The 13731-nt window shown below is 44.3% G+C and overlaps 1 protein-coding gene across 2 annotated transcripts in view; it reads left to right on the top strand.

The window, feature by feature from the left end:
* Window positions 1–13731, top strand: part of CCDC69 (coiled-coil domain containing 69) — a 35413-nt gene that overhangs the window by 15490 nt on the left and 6192 nt on the right. Inside the window, exons 2-7 of one of the 2 annotated variants that reach the window (XM_079968315.1) lie at window positions 988–1057; window positions 5315–5475; window positions 9027–9114; window positions 10679–10752; window positions 11035–11136; window positions 12607–12726. In XM_079968315.1, the coding sequence (XP_079824441.1) occupies window positions 988–1057; window positions 5315–5475; window positions 9027–9114; window positions 10679–10752; window positions 11035–11136; window positions 12607–12726 (615 nt within the window). Of the gene's footprint in view, window positions 1–987; window positions 1058–5311; window positions 5476–9026; window positions 9115–10678; window positions 10753–11034; window positions 11137–12606; window positions 12727–13731 lie in introns of both variants that reach the window. The other variant, XM_079968314.1, reaches the window with a different exon arrangement.

Below are 13731 nucleotides of genomic sequence, written 5' to 3'. Positions count from 1 at the left end.
CTTCTCATTCCTGCGCTCACTCTGCGCCCTGGAACAGGCTATTTCTAGGCTCCAGAGCTGGCTATAAAAAGCATCCTCAGAGCTGTGGATCTGCAGGAGCAGCAAACTAAGCTTCCCCCAGTTGCCTGACGTCGCGATTGACCATCCAGTTGCTCTTGCAGAAGGGGGCATCTGCGGTGTGAAGTTCGGGTGAAGGGGAGGTGCATGGCAAGGCCATTGGAAAGTGTGTTCTGCACACCCCAGCGCTGTGCAGTTTGATGCCAGACACACTCCTTGTTTGTCAGTTCTTTAAGCCTCCTTCATGTTTTCCAGCTGTTCCTTCCCCTCGAGGGAGCGAGGGGCCCAATGTGCTCCTCGCTCTGCAAAGGTGGAGGCTTGGAGTCGGGAACGCCAGCTGCAAGGATGCAAAGCAGAAAGCTAGGTAGAAGGAGGAGGAAGGTTCATAAATCTCAAGGGAGTGGGGTGGGTGTTATGATCTATGTGCATTCCGAGACATGAGGGGATCTTTCTTTTAACTCTCTCTGCTTCATCGTGTGAGTTGGTAGCAGGAAAGAGGAGTGTCCGAGGCCACAGCAAGATCTTCCCTGTTCACACCATCAGACAGCTGGTTCATTGGGGTGAATTGAGGCACTGCCCCACCAACCCTCTGCCACAGTGGCATGTTCTCATGCTAAGAGAAATTAAGCCTGGCAGTGGATTGTGAAACATCCTTCAATGCAGTAGCTGTTCCTGGCACACTAGGGCAGTCCTCTGGGAGGGGAGGGGGGTCACATGTCTGCCTGAGGAGCTGAGATTTTAATTGTGCCGCAGCTCCCGTGTCAAAGAATTGCTGAATTATTTTAGTGTCTCAGGAAACCAGGAGGAAATGTCCCAATACCGGCCAGCATAAAGGTTTCTCAGAAATGTATAGTTCTTTCCCTGTTTTGGTTCAGCATTCACGAATGGGGGAAAAAGAGAGTTGTGATCCTGTTTGTGTCTTTTCTACAGAAAAAGATCAAAATTCAGCATGAAAGAGGACAGGCATCCTGTGAACTAAAGGCACTGAAGACAGAAAATGGTAAGATACAAACAGATATAAAGCATCTTGAAGTTTCTCCATTTTAAAATCAGTAATGTCTATTTTGTTTTTTAAAGGTATATAATATACAGGGCTTTTTTTCAGGGGGAACTCACAAGAACTCAGTTGAGGCACCCCTCAGATGAGCACCATTGCCAGTATAAGGGATCAAGGGTGAGTTCATGGTGAGTTCCAGCCAGTGCTATTTTTCTAGAAAAAGAGGTGCCAGAACTCACTATGAACACCTCCCTCGTTCTTTTAGAATGGCAAAAGTGCCCACCTGAGAGGTGCCAGAACTGAGTTCTTGTGAGTTCCCCCTGAAAAAAAGCCCTGGTTGCAGCACCTCTTTTTCTAAGAAAATAGCACTGGTAATATGTAAAGAGTCCCAACCATTCCTGGCCATGCATTCAAAAGGGCAAGCATTGAACACGTTAAAAGGTAACGATAGGTACATCTAGCTGCCGAAACAAAGGCTTCAGAAATGGTAACTTATGAGTTCAGCCTTCAGTGGGTAAGTGCTTCCACCTGCTATGACAAGCAGCAAACTGAGGTGCTTATTCATGAGTAGATCTTTTCCTGGTAGAACTTCCAGCTTGCCTTGATATGTAGTCTGGGGTCTGCTGACAGATGTGTACAGGCTGGACTGTTAACTGGCAAGTAGACTTGTTTTGGGTGGATGTGCCAGCTTGTTGCTTTAAACAGCTGGGATGGCCAGTGATTAAATCCTAGGGAAATAGTGTGGACATGACTTGGTTTTACCAAGTGTTTTACAATTCTGCAATCTGATTATTTAATATTCTGGCTTTACAAATGGCAATGGAAAATCAGTTAGGCCAGCCAACATTTCTTTTCTTGTAATATTTGAAATATTTTTTAAAAAAACAAAACAAAATATCACCCTAAATTTCAACATGGAATAGGGATTTTAATCCAGGATTTCTGGATCTGAGGCAAATCCAGCCCATCAAATCCAGCTCTAGCTTCATTTTAAAATGATATTTACAAGTGACTAACTGTCCCAGAGTATGAATTGGGGATTCACTTTCAAATGTGCATCTCATTAAAAGCAACGCAGTGTAGACAGGTGGTACCCAGACTCAGGAAACGATGCATGTTTGGGAGGTTTCTTATATATCCAGATCTGCTTAGTTAGACTGCAACAACTGTGCAACACTGGATAACATAGATTCCCCTGTGCATATTAAACTGAAGCTTCAGGCAATATAGGTGCAAGGAACTGAGCAGGACAGGCATGTTTCTCCCTAAACAACAGAGCATTAGTAATGCTAGCAGCATCTGCATAAGCTACTCCCAGGTGGAACATAAATAGAATTACTTTCTAAAATTTCTATGAGAAACTAATTTCATCCATGCAGCGTATAAGTCTACATTCTGTGTGATGCCCATGATACGAGCCTGTCCTGATATTACTTGTCGTAGGCAGGTAGAATTTATTGAGATGAATTATGTATTTGTTGAGTGAGGTGAAAAACTGACCGTGGTCTAAAGTTTTGGCAGCTGCGCTGTCTCACTTAGCCAAGGAATTTCCCCTAAATAAGCAACACCTCCATTTAACGAACAGTGAAGTCCAGTCCAGTCAGGAGGGGGAAGCAGCAATATCTTTAAGGAGAGGGTGGTTCCAGCAGAGGATGTAAAAAGAATCAACATTTATCCATATAACTGCCTTTATAGCTGTTAAATGTGCAGCTATGCTCCTGATATGTTTTAGGGAGAGCATAGCACTACTGGAGTGGCAAGGTTTACTCCAATTACTTGAGCAAAAGAGTAATCTGTGTATTTCTCCACTAACTGTGCCAGCTTGACATTCTGCTCTCAAAGGCATTGCTTACAAACCAGCACACACTGGCCTGTGTCACAGTGCAGATCTTACAAGCAATACAGTCCAAAAACAAACCATGAATTTGGGCACACCATTCCTGCCCTGTAGCTGTTGAGCAGCAAGGCAGAATCTCTCTTGGGGCCCATTTCAACTCATTGATTTTTGATTCAGATGGGTGAATGGTTTTTATTTGTAGAGCTGTATGTGGAAATGGCCTTTCAAAGTTCTCTTCTTTGTGGGCTGACAAATTGGACTTAAGGTAAAGGTAAAGGTACCCCTTCCCCTACGGGCCAGTCGTGTCCGACTCTGGGGTTGCGTGCTCATCTTGCTTAAGAGGCCGGGAGCCAGCGCTTCTTGGTCACGTGGCCAGCGTGACGAAGCTGCTTTGGCGAGCCAGCACAGCGCACGGAAACGCCGTTACCTTCCCGCTATAAAGCGGTACCTATTTATCTACTTGCACTTGGGGGTGCTTTCAAACTGCTAGGTGGGCAGGAGGTGGGACCGAACGACGGGAGCTCACCCCGCCGCGGGGATTCGAACCACCGACCATGCGATTGGCAAGTCCTAGGCACTGAGGTTTTACCCACAGCGCCACCCGCGTCCCCTGAATTGGACTTAACATGTCACCAAATTTCTCCAGGGGGAGGAGAAGTTTTACAACAGTTTCTCAGAGAAGGGGCTCAGCACTAGCCGTGGCAATACCTTCTTCCCCTTCCTATGTATCTATATCATCTATCTTTCTATCTATCATCTATCTATCTATCTATCTATCTATCTATCTATCATCTATCTATCTATCTATCATCTATCTATCTATCTATCTATCTATATCTATCTATCATATCTATCTATCTATCTATCTATCTATCTATCATCTATCATCTATCTATCATCTATCTATCTATCATCTATCTATCTATCTATCTATCTATCTATCTATCTATCTATCTACTATTTGCCACCACCACCACAAGTGGCAGGAAGAAGTATTGGCAGCCTGGCCACCATATTGTATTTTCCGCAATGTCCCAGGTGTTGCTCCAGGGCAGTGCATGTGGAGGGAAAGGGGGAAGAGAAGGAATGGTGGCCTTCACAAAAAATGGCAGAGAATATTTGGCCAGAATTCTGCAAAGCGAGCACCCTTTTGGGGGGACGATGGAAGTAAACCCTCTGGAATTTTCTCAGGAAAATGTCTTTTGAGACACTTTGGCTCAGCTCTAGTTTTCTGTTAAATACCTGGGTCTGTGAGTAATCTTGACAGGTACCTACCGTATCTTCCCCTTTTTAAGGAGATTAGCTGATGGCTCTCAATAGCTGGAATTTGGATAGCAAAGTTGGCAAAGGTCAAGAGGGCATGTCTGTCTTCTCATACCTTTCCACCCTTGTTTTGGTTGAGGATGATGCCAGCAAGCTGTGTGAATTGGCAGCTTTTAAGAAAGAGAAGAGACATGATCTGGGACTTTGGACTGTCCTAGGATGCAGGCAGCCTTGATGTGAGAACGGCAGACTTTGGAGCCTCAATCTATGCTCAGCCTGTATATTTGTTAGTACACGCAGATGTTACAAAACACTATAACCCTCTAGGGCTCTTATTCAAAAGGAGACAAGCGAGCCGTTTGCCCCTGAAACATCTTGCTGCTCCTAGAATCGGAAAGAGCATAACTGTTTGATCAGTCATCCATGTTATTATTTGATGCAAGTGCTTAATATACACAAGTTTCGTTTAAAGCGTTCAAAGCACTACATGCATATTACTTACATGGTATTGTGTTCATCCTTTGTGCTAAATATGAATCCCGTAAACCAGTTTTAGTTGCCCAGTAAGGAAGCTGTACCAAATAGCTTAACAAATATTAGCTGAAAGGACTCCAAAGGCAGCCACGATCCTTCTGCAGTTGTGATCATCTCCCACATGTGGCGTTTCCAGGCAATGCCCAAAAGTCTTCTGAGCATTCATTGCCTTTTTAGGGTCTGGTGGTGTGGGTCATGGTCTACTTAAACGGCCAGCAAGCTCTGGTGGCCCACTGCAGATCCACAAACACTGCTTTATTAATCCTTAGGACAAACTGTAAACAAACCAGTTCACACCTCCTGCTCTTAACCCCAATTCTCTTCTAGAGGGAGTCCAAAAATAGTGCATGCCTGCATCCTGGATAGGCCATATCTAGCACACTCCGGCACATATATCTCAAGAGGCCTCTTTGGAATGCAAGTACGTCAGTTGCATTTGTAAAACTGCCCCTTCCTTCCAAAGTGTGAAGTGAAATTTAGATTAACACACTGAATGGCAAGTCATCCAGGTATTGGAACTAATGCACTACACAGTCAGCATTTGGTGGTGGGGGGGAGTAAACCAATACTACAGAAAGCCACTCATGTCCACGTGCTTTCTCCTTCTTTCCTCCACATTGAAGAAGCCTGTTTACATGAGGAAGCAGAGAAAGGGAAGGCAGAGCTGCTGGAGAAGCAGAGAAATGAGATCACAAGGCTCCAACAACAACACCAGGAGGAGAAAGTGTGTCTGGAGGAAGCTCACCGCGCTGAGACTGAGAAACTTAGCCAAAACATTAAAATCCAGGTTGGAGCTGTCTTATTCTTGCCCTTTTGAAGTGATGATGCCTGGCTTGTTGTCAGACCAGACATTTCTCTTTTGCTGAGCAGTATTCTAATGGGTCACAGTTTCAGAGCCTAAAATGTTGTTTGGAGAAACCATACACTAGCAAGACACTAGCAAGCAGTCATGCAGGTCCTGTGGGTTGAACATGCAAGTAATTCTTCACCAGGTACACACTGTTGTGTATGCTAAACTAGTGCACAACCACAATGGGAATGAGTGGTAAAGAATCTCTAGCGTATCTTACAGCCTTGGTGTAATTCATTGCCCACTAAATCATAGCTTTACTAAACGTCAGCATTAACTGAAACCAGATCTTGAAGTCTTATTAGCAGGTACAGAATTTTGATAAATTTCTGCACATATGTGTGGACGAGTAATTATTTAGCAACATAATTAAAAATATTATTTTGTTTATGGCTATCCCTGTATTTCCATGTTGCAGAAAATCAGATAATTGACTGGTTAATAACTGTAAAGTTCCCTGGGAAAGGAATGGATATTACAATTTTAAAAGAGCTTCATGTTTCAAAAGGTTTATGTTGAATCTGTTCTGTTGGTATCCCTGAAAATCCAACTTATCTAACTGAAAATGCAGTGACTTGCCTGTGTGCTGGTTTTGAGCAGATATTTATTATAAAGCCCTGAATGTAAATTACAAGATCCATGTGCCAGCTCATTCATTGAAATGGTTAGGTCACCCTGCAATAACCCAAGAAGCAAAAATTAGGAAAGGGTCGAGCTCCCAATTCCAAATATATTGTGGGGAGACCTGGATATCTAAATATGCATGTGTCATTCACAATGTACAGTGCTACAACACATTTTTTGCCATTTAATCTGGAGTGTATTTTGTATTGAATTCAAAATGTAAATTGTGAATTAATGCGTATAGCTCAGTCTGATAAATCTTTGCTCTCACTGTGTTCAGTTAGGCTTATTTTCCCCAAATATGATTGTAGCTTTAGTAGCTGATTGATTGATCCTTAGGCATCTAAGATTCAACAGGGAGGGATGCAGATGCTTGAGGAATTCCCTTAGTTTATTTTCCTATTGAATTGGCTTGATCCATACCTCCTGGGCTACTGTACAAATCAGAGCATGCTTATCCCTCAGATTTTTGGATTTTTGCAAACCGTGGTGGGGAGCTAACTTACACTATTGCTAGAAGGTCTGCCTTTTAAAAATGTTTCCCAGTTTCCTTTGCAGGCAGCAGCTGAACGAAGCAGCCAAAAAGTCCAGTTACTGCTGTGATGGCATTCAAACTGAAACCACAAATGCCTCTGAGACTGCCAGGATGTGATGATGTGCCAGCCATCCTGGGGACTTTGTATGGGGGGGGGAGATGGCTGCCCCCATGGACCCATGAGGGCGAACATCCTCCCCACTGCCTACAATATCCCTGGAAGGAGCAGCACGGTCATCACATTCTCTTGAATTTCATTTGCAGCCCCATTAAAACATTTGCATGCTAATTACAGGGGCAGCTGAGTTTTCTTGAAGAGTCTATTACAGTCAAAGCTCGTATCCCGAATGCCTCCATTTTGGAACGTTTTGGCTCCTGAATGCCAAAACCCCGGAAGTAAATGCTCTGGTTTTCGAACATTTTTCAGAAGCCGAACGTCTAACATAGCTTCCGCTTAAGTACAGAAGGCTCCTGGAACCAATCGGAAGCCACACCTCAGTTGTCAAATATTTTGGAAGCCAAATGGATTGCGTTCAACAACCGAAGTTTGACTGTACCTGTAAAACAAGAAGGGAAATGGTTTTTTGAAAGGCAGCCCTTGGACCACCCTGTAATAGTGGAAGTACATATTTTAATAAGAATTTCATTAATGCAGAAAATGGGGGGAACAGACTTAATAATGAACACATGTGAAAGCAACATGAACCAGAATTAGACTGATTTGTCCATTTCTAGCAAGAGGACTTTTATCATATGCACATGTTCTTGGGAGTCTGCCACAATGAACACAGTGGGACTTTCCGTTGAGTGAATGTTGCTAGGATCAGGTGTTAAGTGTAGTTTTACACCTGCACTAACAAACAACAGGCACTCACATAGCCAAGTGTGTCACGAATAGGTCAGCAAGTCCTCAGAAGGTGCTAGATTCTTCCTGGAGATTTGACTTGATCCTGGTTACTTGCTTGAAGAATGAACAGCAATGTATTCAGCTGGCAGCCAATGTGTATGGAAGATTGGACTGCACAGATTTTTACCCTGACAGATTTCTGGCAGCAAGTCAGCAGCATGGATGTGGTGATCTCCATACAAGAATTCAGAACCCGTTTAAAGAAACAAGGCAATAGTTTTAGAATCTGCATAGTTCAGTGCCTATAGAATGGAATGTACCACTTAGAAAAGGGGGAGGAAACAGGTGCTAGAACCTCCTCCCAAATCACCTACAGGCCAGTGGAATTCAAACAGTGCTTCAGAGAACACTGAGGTGATGCATTGGAAGACCATCGCGGCCTTGTCAAGAAGAAAACTGGCAAGGTAGACAAGCTTCCCTGAAACACAGTTTGCCACCATTTCCAATGTTCAACAGCGGTATGCAGATGTAGGAGAGCATCTATTCCTTTCACTGAATGCTCATTCTTATGGTCCTTGCCATAATATATGTGCATATTATGACAATTTAAAGTGACGTACAGTGAATATTCTCTCACTCCACACTTAACTTGGGAATAAATCCCCTAAAACTCATTGGTGCTTACTTCTGAGCAGACATGTGTAGGATTGTACCACAGGGCTGCCATCCTCTGCACACTTAACTTGGGAATAAATATCACTGGAATAAGTAAACATATATAAGATAGGGCTGCATATGTACACTCAACTCTAGCCATATGATCACATCCTTGACATCCAGGTCCTTTCTTTTTCTGCCGTATTCCTATATTCCAGTTCTCCAGTTTGATATGGAGCCTGAGGAAAGGGGGGAAATGGGGGGGGGAATGAAGGTGACACCATCATCACCATCATCGTGATCAAATTATTAGTTTTAACTCCATCTTTTTCTGAGGCATTCAAAATTGCAACCACGAGTGCCCCCACCTCCATCTTGATATTCACACTCTACAACCATCCCATACACTGAGAGATAGTGATTGGCCCAAGGTCACTGGCTGAACAGAGATTTGACTTCTCAATCCAAGACTGATGGTCCACTCACTACACCACTCTGTTTCTTCCCATGAGGTGTAGACATGCCCTGCAATAGTCTCACGTCAAATGGGGTTTTGCCACTATTGTCATGCTTCAGAGACCTGCCCACCCTCTCTGACTAGAAGCAATAAGGCAATGACTTCACTATACAGACACCACAGTCAGTAAACAATGCTTCTTGCTAGCGTTTCTCAATCAGGCCCCTTGAACACTGCTGCCTGTCTCCAGCCTTAAAATGATGTAAACTCCTCTGTGTGAGATGTGAAATATCATGCAGAATGCTGGCAGTAAAGTATTATTTGTTAACAATATTGCAGTATTGCCTATGCCTTCCCCCCACCCACAGATAGAAAAGGAGAAGGATTTACAATGCAAGCAACAACTCTCTGAGCAGCATGACTTGCTGAAAAAAGAACAGGAAGAGAGAATCCGAGGTGAGAGCCAAAAAACCTGCTTGCAAAACATGTAAGCTTTGTTCCATTTGCATCAAAGCACTTGGGAAACCTGTGGTCCTCCAGATGTCATTGGACAGTCAGGAACAATGGGAGTTCCTACAGTACCTAACATCATATGGAGAACTGCGGTTTCCCCACCCCTGTGCTATGGTATGCAAATCTCACTACAGTGTTGAGTAGGCCGCTCCTGACCCTCAACCCTGGTGATGGAGGCCTAATCTACGTGCTGTTTGGAAACTCATTTCTACAGCAAATATTGGTGAAGTTACTTTTGCTCCTTCCCTTGGTGAGCTTTATGTTGGCATTGTAGCACTACTGGGCCAGGTATGAAAGAACTTGTTCACAGGCATTCCCAGAACTGTTGTTGCCTCCTCATGGCTCCCTTGCTGTGCCCCACTCGCCACAATCTGCTTCCCCTTTTCAAAAGTGGCAAAAGTGTAGCGTGGGGGGCAGGGGACCATTTTTGAGGGGGGTGCAACCAGGCACCCCCATGACTGGCATGGCGCTCTGGCAGCTGAGGTGTGGCAGCAGGCAGGTTGGTCTAGTGGGCAGGCGGATGGAGGCAGCGGGCGAGGAGCCTGTTGGATGCGGGCTCCGTTCACCCTCTCACTTGCCCTGCCTGCCCTGGGCACCAGCAACCCATGCTACGCCACTGTAGTAGCAGAAACATGGATGGGGAAAGAAAGTGTCCTCCCTACAGTATGATGGGAAGCATCTTCAAATCGGGAAGTAGATTGTCAAAAGGAATAAAGACAGCACGTGTCTAGAGGAAAGCGAATGACCAGAGGAGGGATTACAGAAATAATGGCACGCCAAGTGCTTGGCTCCCAGCTACTAAATGTTAGTGTCATTAATGAATTTGTGGCCTCTGGAAATACTTTGGTCATAGATGCATTGCAAGAAAAGGCAACGCCACTGCTAAAATACTGTGTGTCCATGAGACTCTACTTTTTCCATCCTGCTATTCAGCAATGCCATGTTGTAACATGTTCCTAAATCAATTTTCCATTGTTCAGCTTCAATTCTCTGCTGGATACTCCATATTCATTTTAGGCTCTCTATGTCGCTTATTTAATTTTTCACTTCCTCTCTGTCTAAATGCTGAGCATCTCTGTCAGAAGGAGGGAGAGGGAGAGGGAGAATGCGAGAATCCTTCCTAGTCCTTTTGCTGCTGTGCTGCTCTAAGGCATGGCCTGGCTTAGTGTCCCATCATCTGGTTTAGCTCTTTCCAGGCAGACCACATGTTGAAATTGTGGTTTTGCCACTTGTAGTTTGTCTGGGAGAGATCGTGCAGGATTTGCTCATTTGGTTTGGCTTAGAATTACCGGTACGTGCAAATGAGGGAAGAGAGACATGACCACAAAGATTTCAAGACTGAGTTCCATTCACGTTCTGTCCTTCTTGTTCTCTGAATATACTCGAGACAAACAGTGTGATGTGTTAGTACTCAGCTGTGTATTGAAGAGAACCCCTGGCTAGATTGGAGCAGGGCTTGTGTCTCTCACTAGTTTCTTCTGACCACAGTCTGTTGTTTCTCTTGCAGAACTCCAGAAAGCACATGACAAAGAGAAAGTGCTCCTGACCGAATCTTACCAGAAGTCCCAGTCATCTTTGCAGGTGCTGCCACTCTGTATATGCTCCAAGTCAGAGGCAGCCAACATGGTTCCCTCCAGATTTTGTGGACTTATAATTCCGGGTCATCCTGGCTGGGACCTGCTGGATTTAATAGCTACCTGGCCATTAGGAGTTATATCTGCTACTGGCTATAAACCCACTAAAATGTGTTGGAATACAATTAATGTTATTAATGCATACAGAATAGTGCACACATGCTCAGGGTGGTCGGGTCAGTATGCTTGCTGGAGCACTGATTTATTCTGCCTCATGTTTCTTCTCCAGGAGACTGTAGACAGATTGAGTTCCCAGATGAAGTCCTTCCAAGAGAAAATGAAACGGGTGGAAGAGTCAATCCTGAGCAGAGATTATAAGAAACACATCCAGGTGCCAAAAAACAAAACCAGCCACGATCAGTTAGATGGGATTTCTCCACCTGTTTATTAATCAAGACATAGATGTTACCTCCTTCTCTCACTGCTGGGAAAACAAAGACAATGATGGGTGGCATAGTTTACATGTAATGCTAAGCCAAACCATGGTTTAACATAAAACCATGTGTGAGGAGATCGTGGCTGCTTTGCTCCTCCTTGATCATTCTTGAGCTCAGCCATGGCTTGGCTTAGTGTGTCCTCTGAACTGGGACTTATTTAGCTCTCTCTAGACTAACCCTAAGTTGGAACCAAAGCCTGTACTATGGTTTTTGGCTCGTGGTTTGTCAAGGGGAGCTAAACCATGATCCTGGTTTCAGGAAACCTGCTAAGCCAAGCCATAGCTTAGCTCAGCATAGTAGCAAAACAAACCAGGAAGGAGCAGAGCAACCATGATAATCCCTGCTTGTGCATCCCAGCTAAGTTGTGGCTCAACTTAGGGCTTGTCCACACTTATGCTTGTCCCATGCTTGGAAAGCAGAGGTCCAAGTGGTTCTCTGCTTTTCCCATGCTTTCTAGGAACTGGTCCAAGCAGTTTTGCCTTTGCTCCACGATCCCATGGAAAACGCACTCATTAGCTCTAAATATGATAGATGTTTGCTCTGATTTGGCAGTAAACAGTGGATTTTCCAAGAGGAAGCAGCAGGGCAAATGGAACTCTGGATGAGTCCTTAGTGTGATGTGCAAACCAGGCCAATGTATGGGTCCAAAGAACAATGCTTATTGAACAGAAAAATGGGAAAGAGGAGAGTGCTTACCCCTACTTCTGTTCTAAGCATCCATTTGGCATTGTCGTACCATAAGCACAAATAAAGTCCACTTGACACCTCTACAAGTGAAAGCAATACTTGATCTCTCACCCAATGAATGCAACATAGATTGATGACTTGAATGTGTGAAAGCAGTTGTAATGGAACAAAACACCACAAGGAGAACATTGTTCAATGCAGTGCTTCCCAGTGAAGGGGGTGCACTCACTAATCTCTAAGTCATTGAATAATGTACTTGCATGACCAAATTAGCCCTTGTAGTGCAATTCTAATCATGTATAGAGAGACAACCCAGTGAGATCCATTGAGTTTATTCCCAACCATAGGATTTAGAATTGTAGGCCTAGTCTCTCACATGACTGAGGAGACAGTGAGTCCCTGGATGTAGTCTCGGTAGTAGCGCCCACCCTGTGGAATGCCCTCCCACCAGATGTCAAAGAAATAAATAACTATCTGACTTTTAAAAGACATCTGAAGGCAGCCCTGTTTAGGGAAGCTTTTAATATTTGAAGAATTATTATATTTTGCTGGAAGCCGCCCAGTTGTTGTTGTTGTTGTTGTTGTTGTTGTTGTTGTTGTTGTTGCTAATGTGGTTCTCTGCTTTGCCAGCTTTCTAGTTGAGGGTGCATTTTGACATTTCCCCTGTTGTTTTCTAGGATTATGGGAGTCCCAGCCAGTTCTGGGAACAGGAACTAGAGAGTCTACATTTTGTCATTGAGATGAAGAATGAACGCATTCACAACTTGGACAAAAAGCTGCTCAACCTGGAAACGGTGGTGGGTTCGATGTACTCATTTTCATAGCTATTCCTAAGACTTGGTGGGGGTCTTGCAGAGAGGACCTTGTGGTCTGCCGTTCAAAACTAGCTAATTTCTGAGTACCACAAACACTTTCTCTTGAGCAGGGATGGAGAACCTGTGACCCTCCAGTTGTTTGGGTATGACATCTCTCATCATCCCTGACCATTGGCTATGCTAGCTGGGGCTGATGGGAGTTGGAGTCCCAGTAACATCTGGAGGGCCACAAACTCTTCAGAACCTTGATCGCCAGACTTCTGTGGCTTCCTGCAGAAGACAACACATTCCAAGTCCTGCATCCTGGCCTTTAAACTGCCCCCCCCCAGCAAGACCAACATCCAAGACCAGGGCCAAATTACACACAGTGCTAAGTGTCTTGATTGAAATTCACGATTGTGAGTTCAAATGTGGATAGCAGCTGTGGGGAATGTTCTTTTAATTGGGATTAGGAGCATAATGCACGAGAAGACTTGGGGTTCATTTCATATGCTTCCCCATTCTGTTACTCTCTCAACAATATTGGCCACTTTCTTGGAAGCTGTTATCCTGGGAGGGAAACTCCCATCAACACCAGTGTGGAAACATCCCTTCCAGTGCAACTAGCCACTTCAGGTGGGGAATTTTTGTTGGGACCACAGCAGAAAGGGAAGGATTAAACTCTCCTGGTAGTATCATGAGCACAAATCATCATGGATTAAGGATGTCTGGAGTGGACCAAAGAGTATTCTAAAGACAAAACTTGATTATAGGTGTATTAATCCTTTAAGGTCCTTGGGAAGAAACATCTAGGTGAATGGATCATGGCTGTGTTTGACGGAAGCAATTCCATGTTCAGAAAATGCTTACTGGCCCAAAATCGCCACCACTGCAGCTCAGTTGCTTGTGAAGTGAGCTGGGCAACTACAACTCTCTTGAAAAACAAACCAGGGTTCTGCTGTACTACTGAAGTTCTTCTTGGTAGATGGATCATATGGGTAGATAGCT

The sequence above is a fragment of the Podarcis cretensis genome (assembly GCF_951804945.1).
Source record: "Podarcis cretensis genome assembly, chromosome: 2".
Lineage (NCBI taxonomy): Eukaryota > Metazoa > Chordata > Lepidosauria > Squamata > Lacertidae > Podarcis > Podarcis cretensis.
This window is presented reverse-complemented; position numbering and strand designations above follow the sequence as displayed.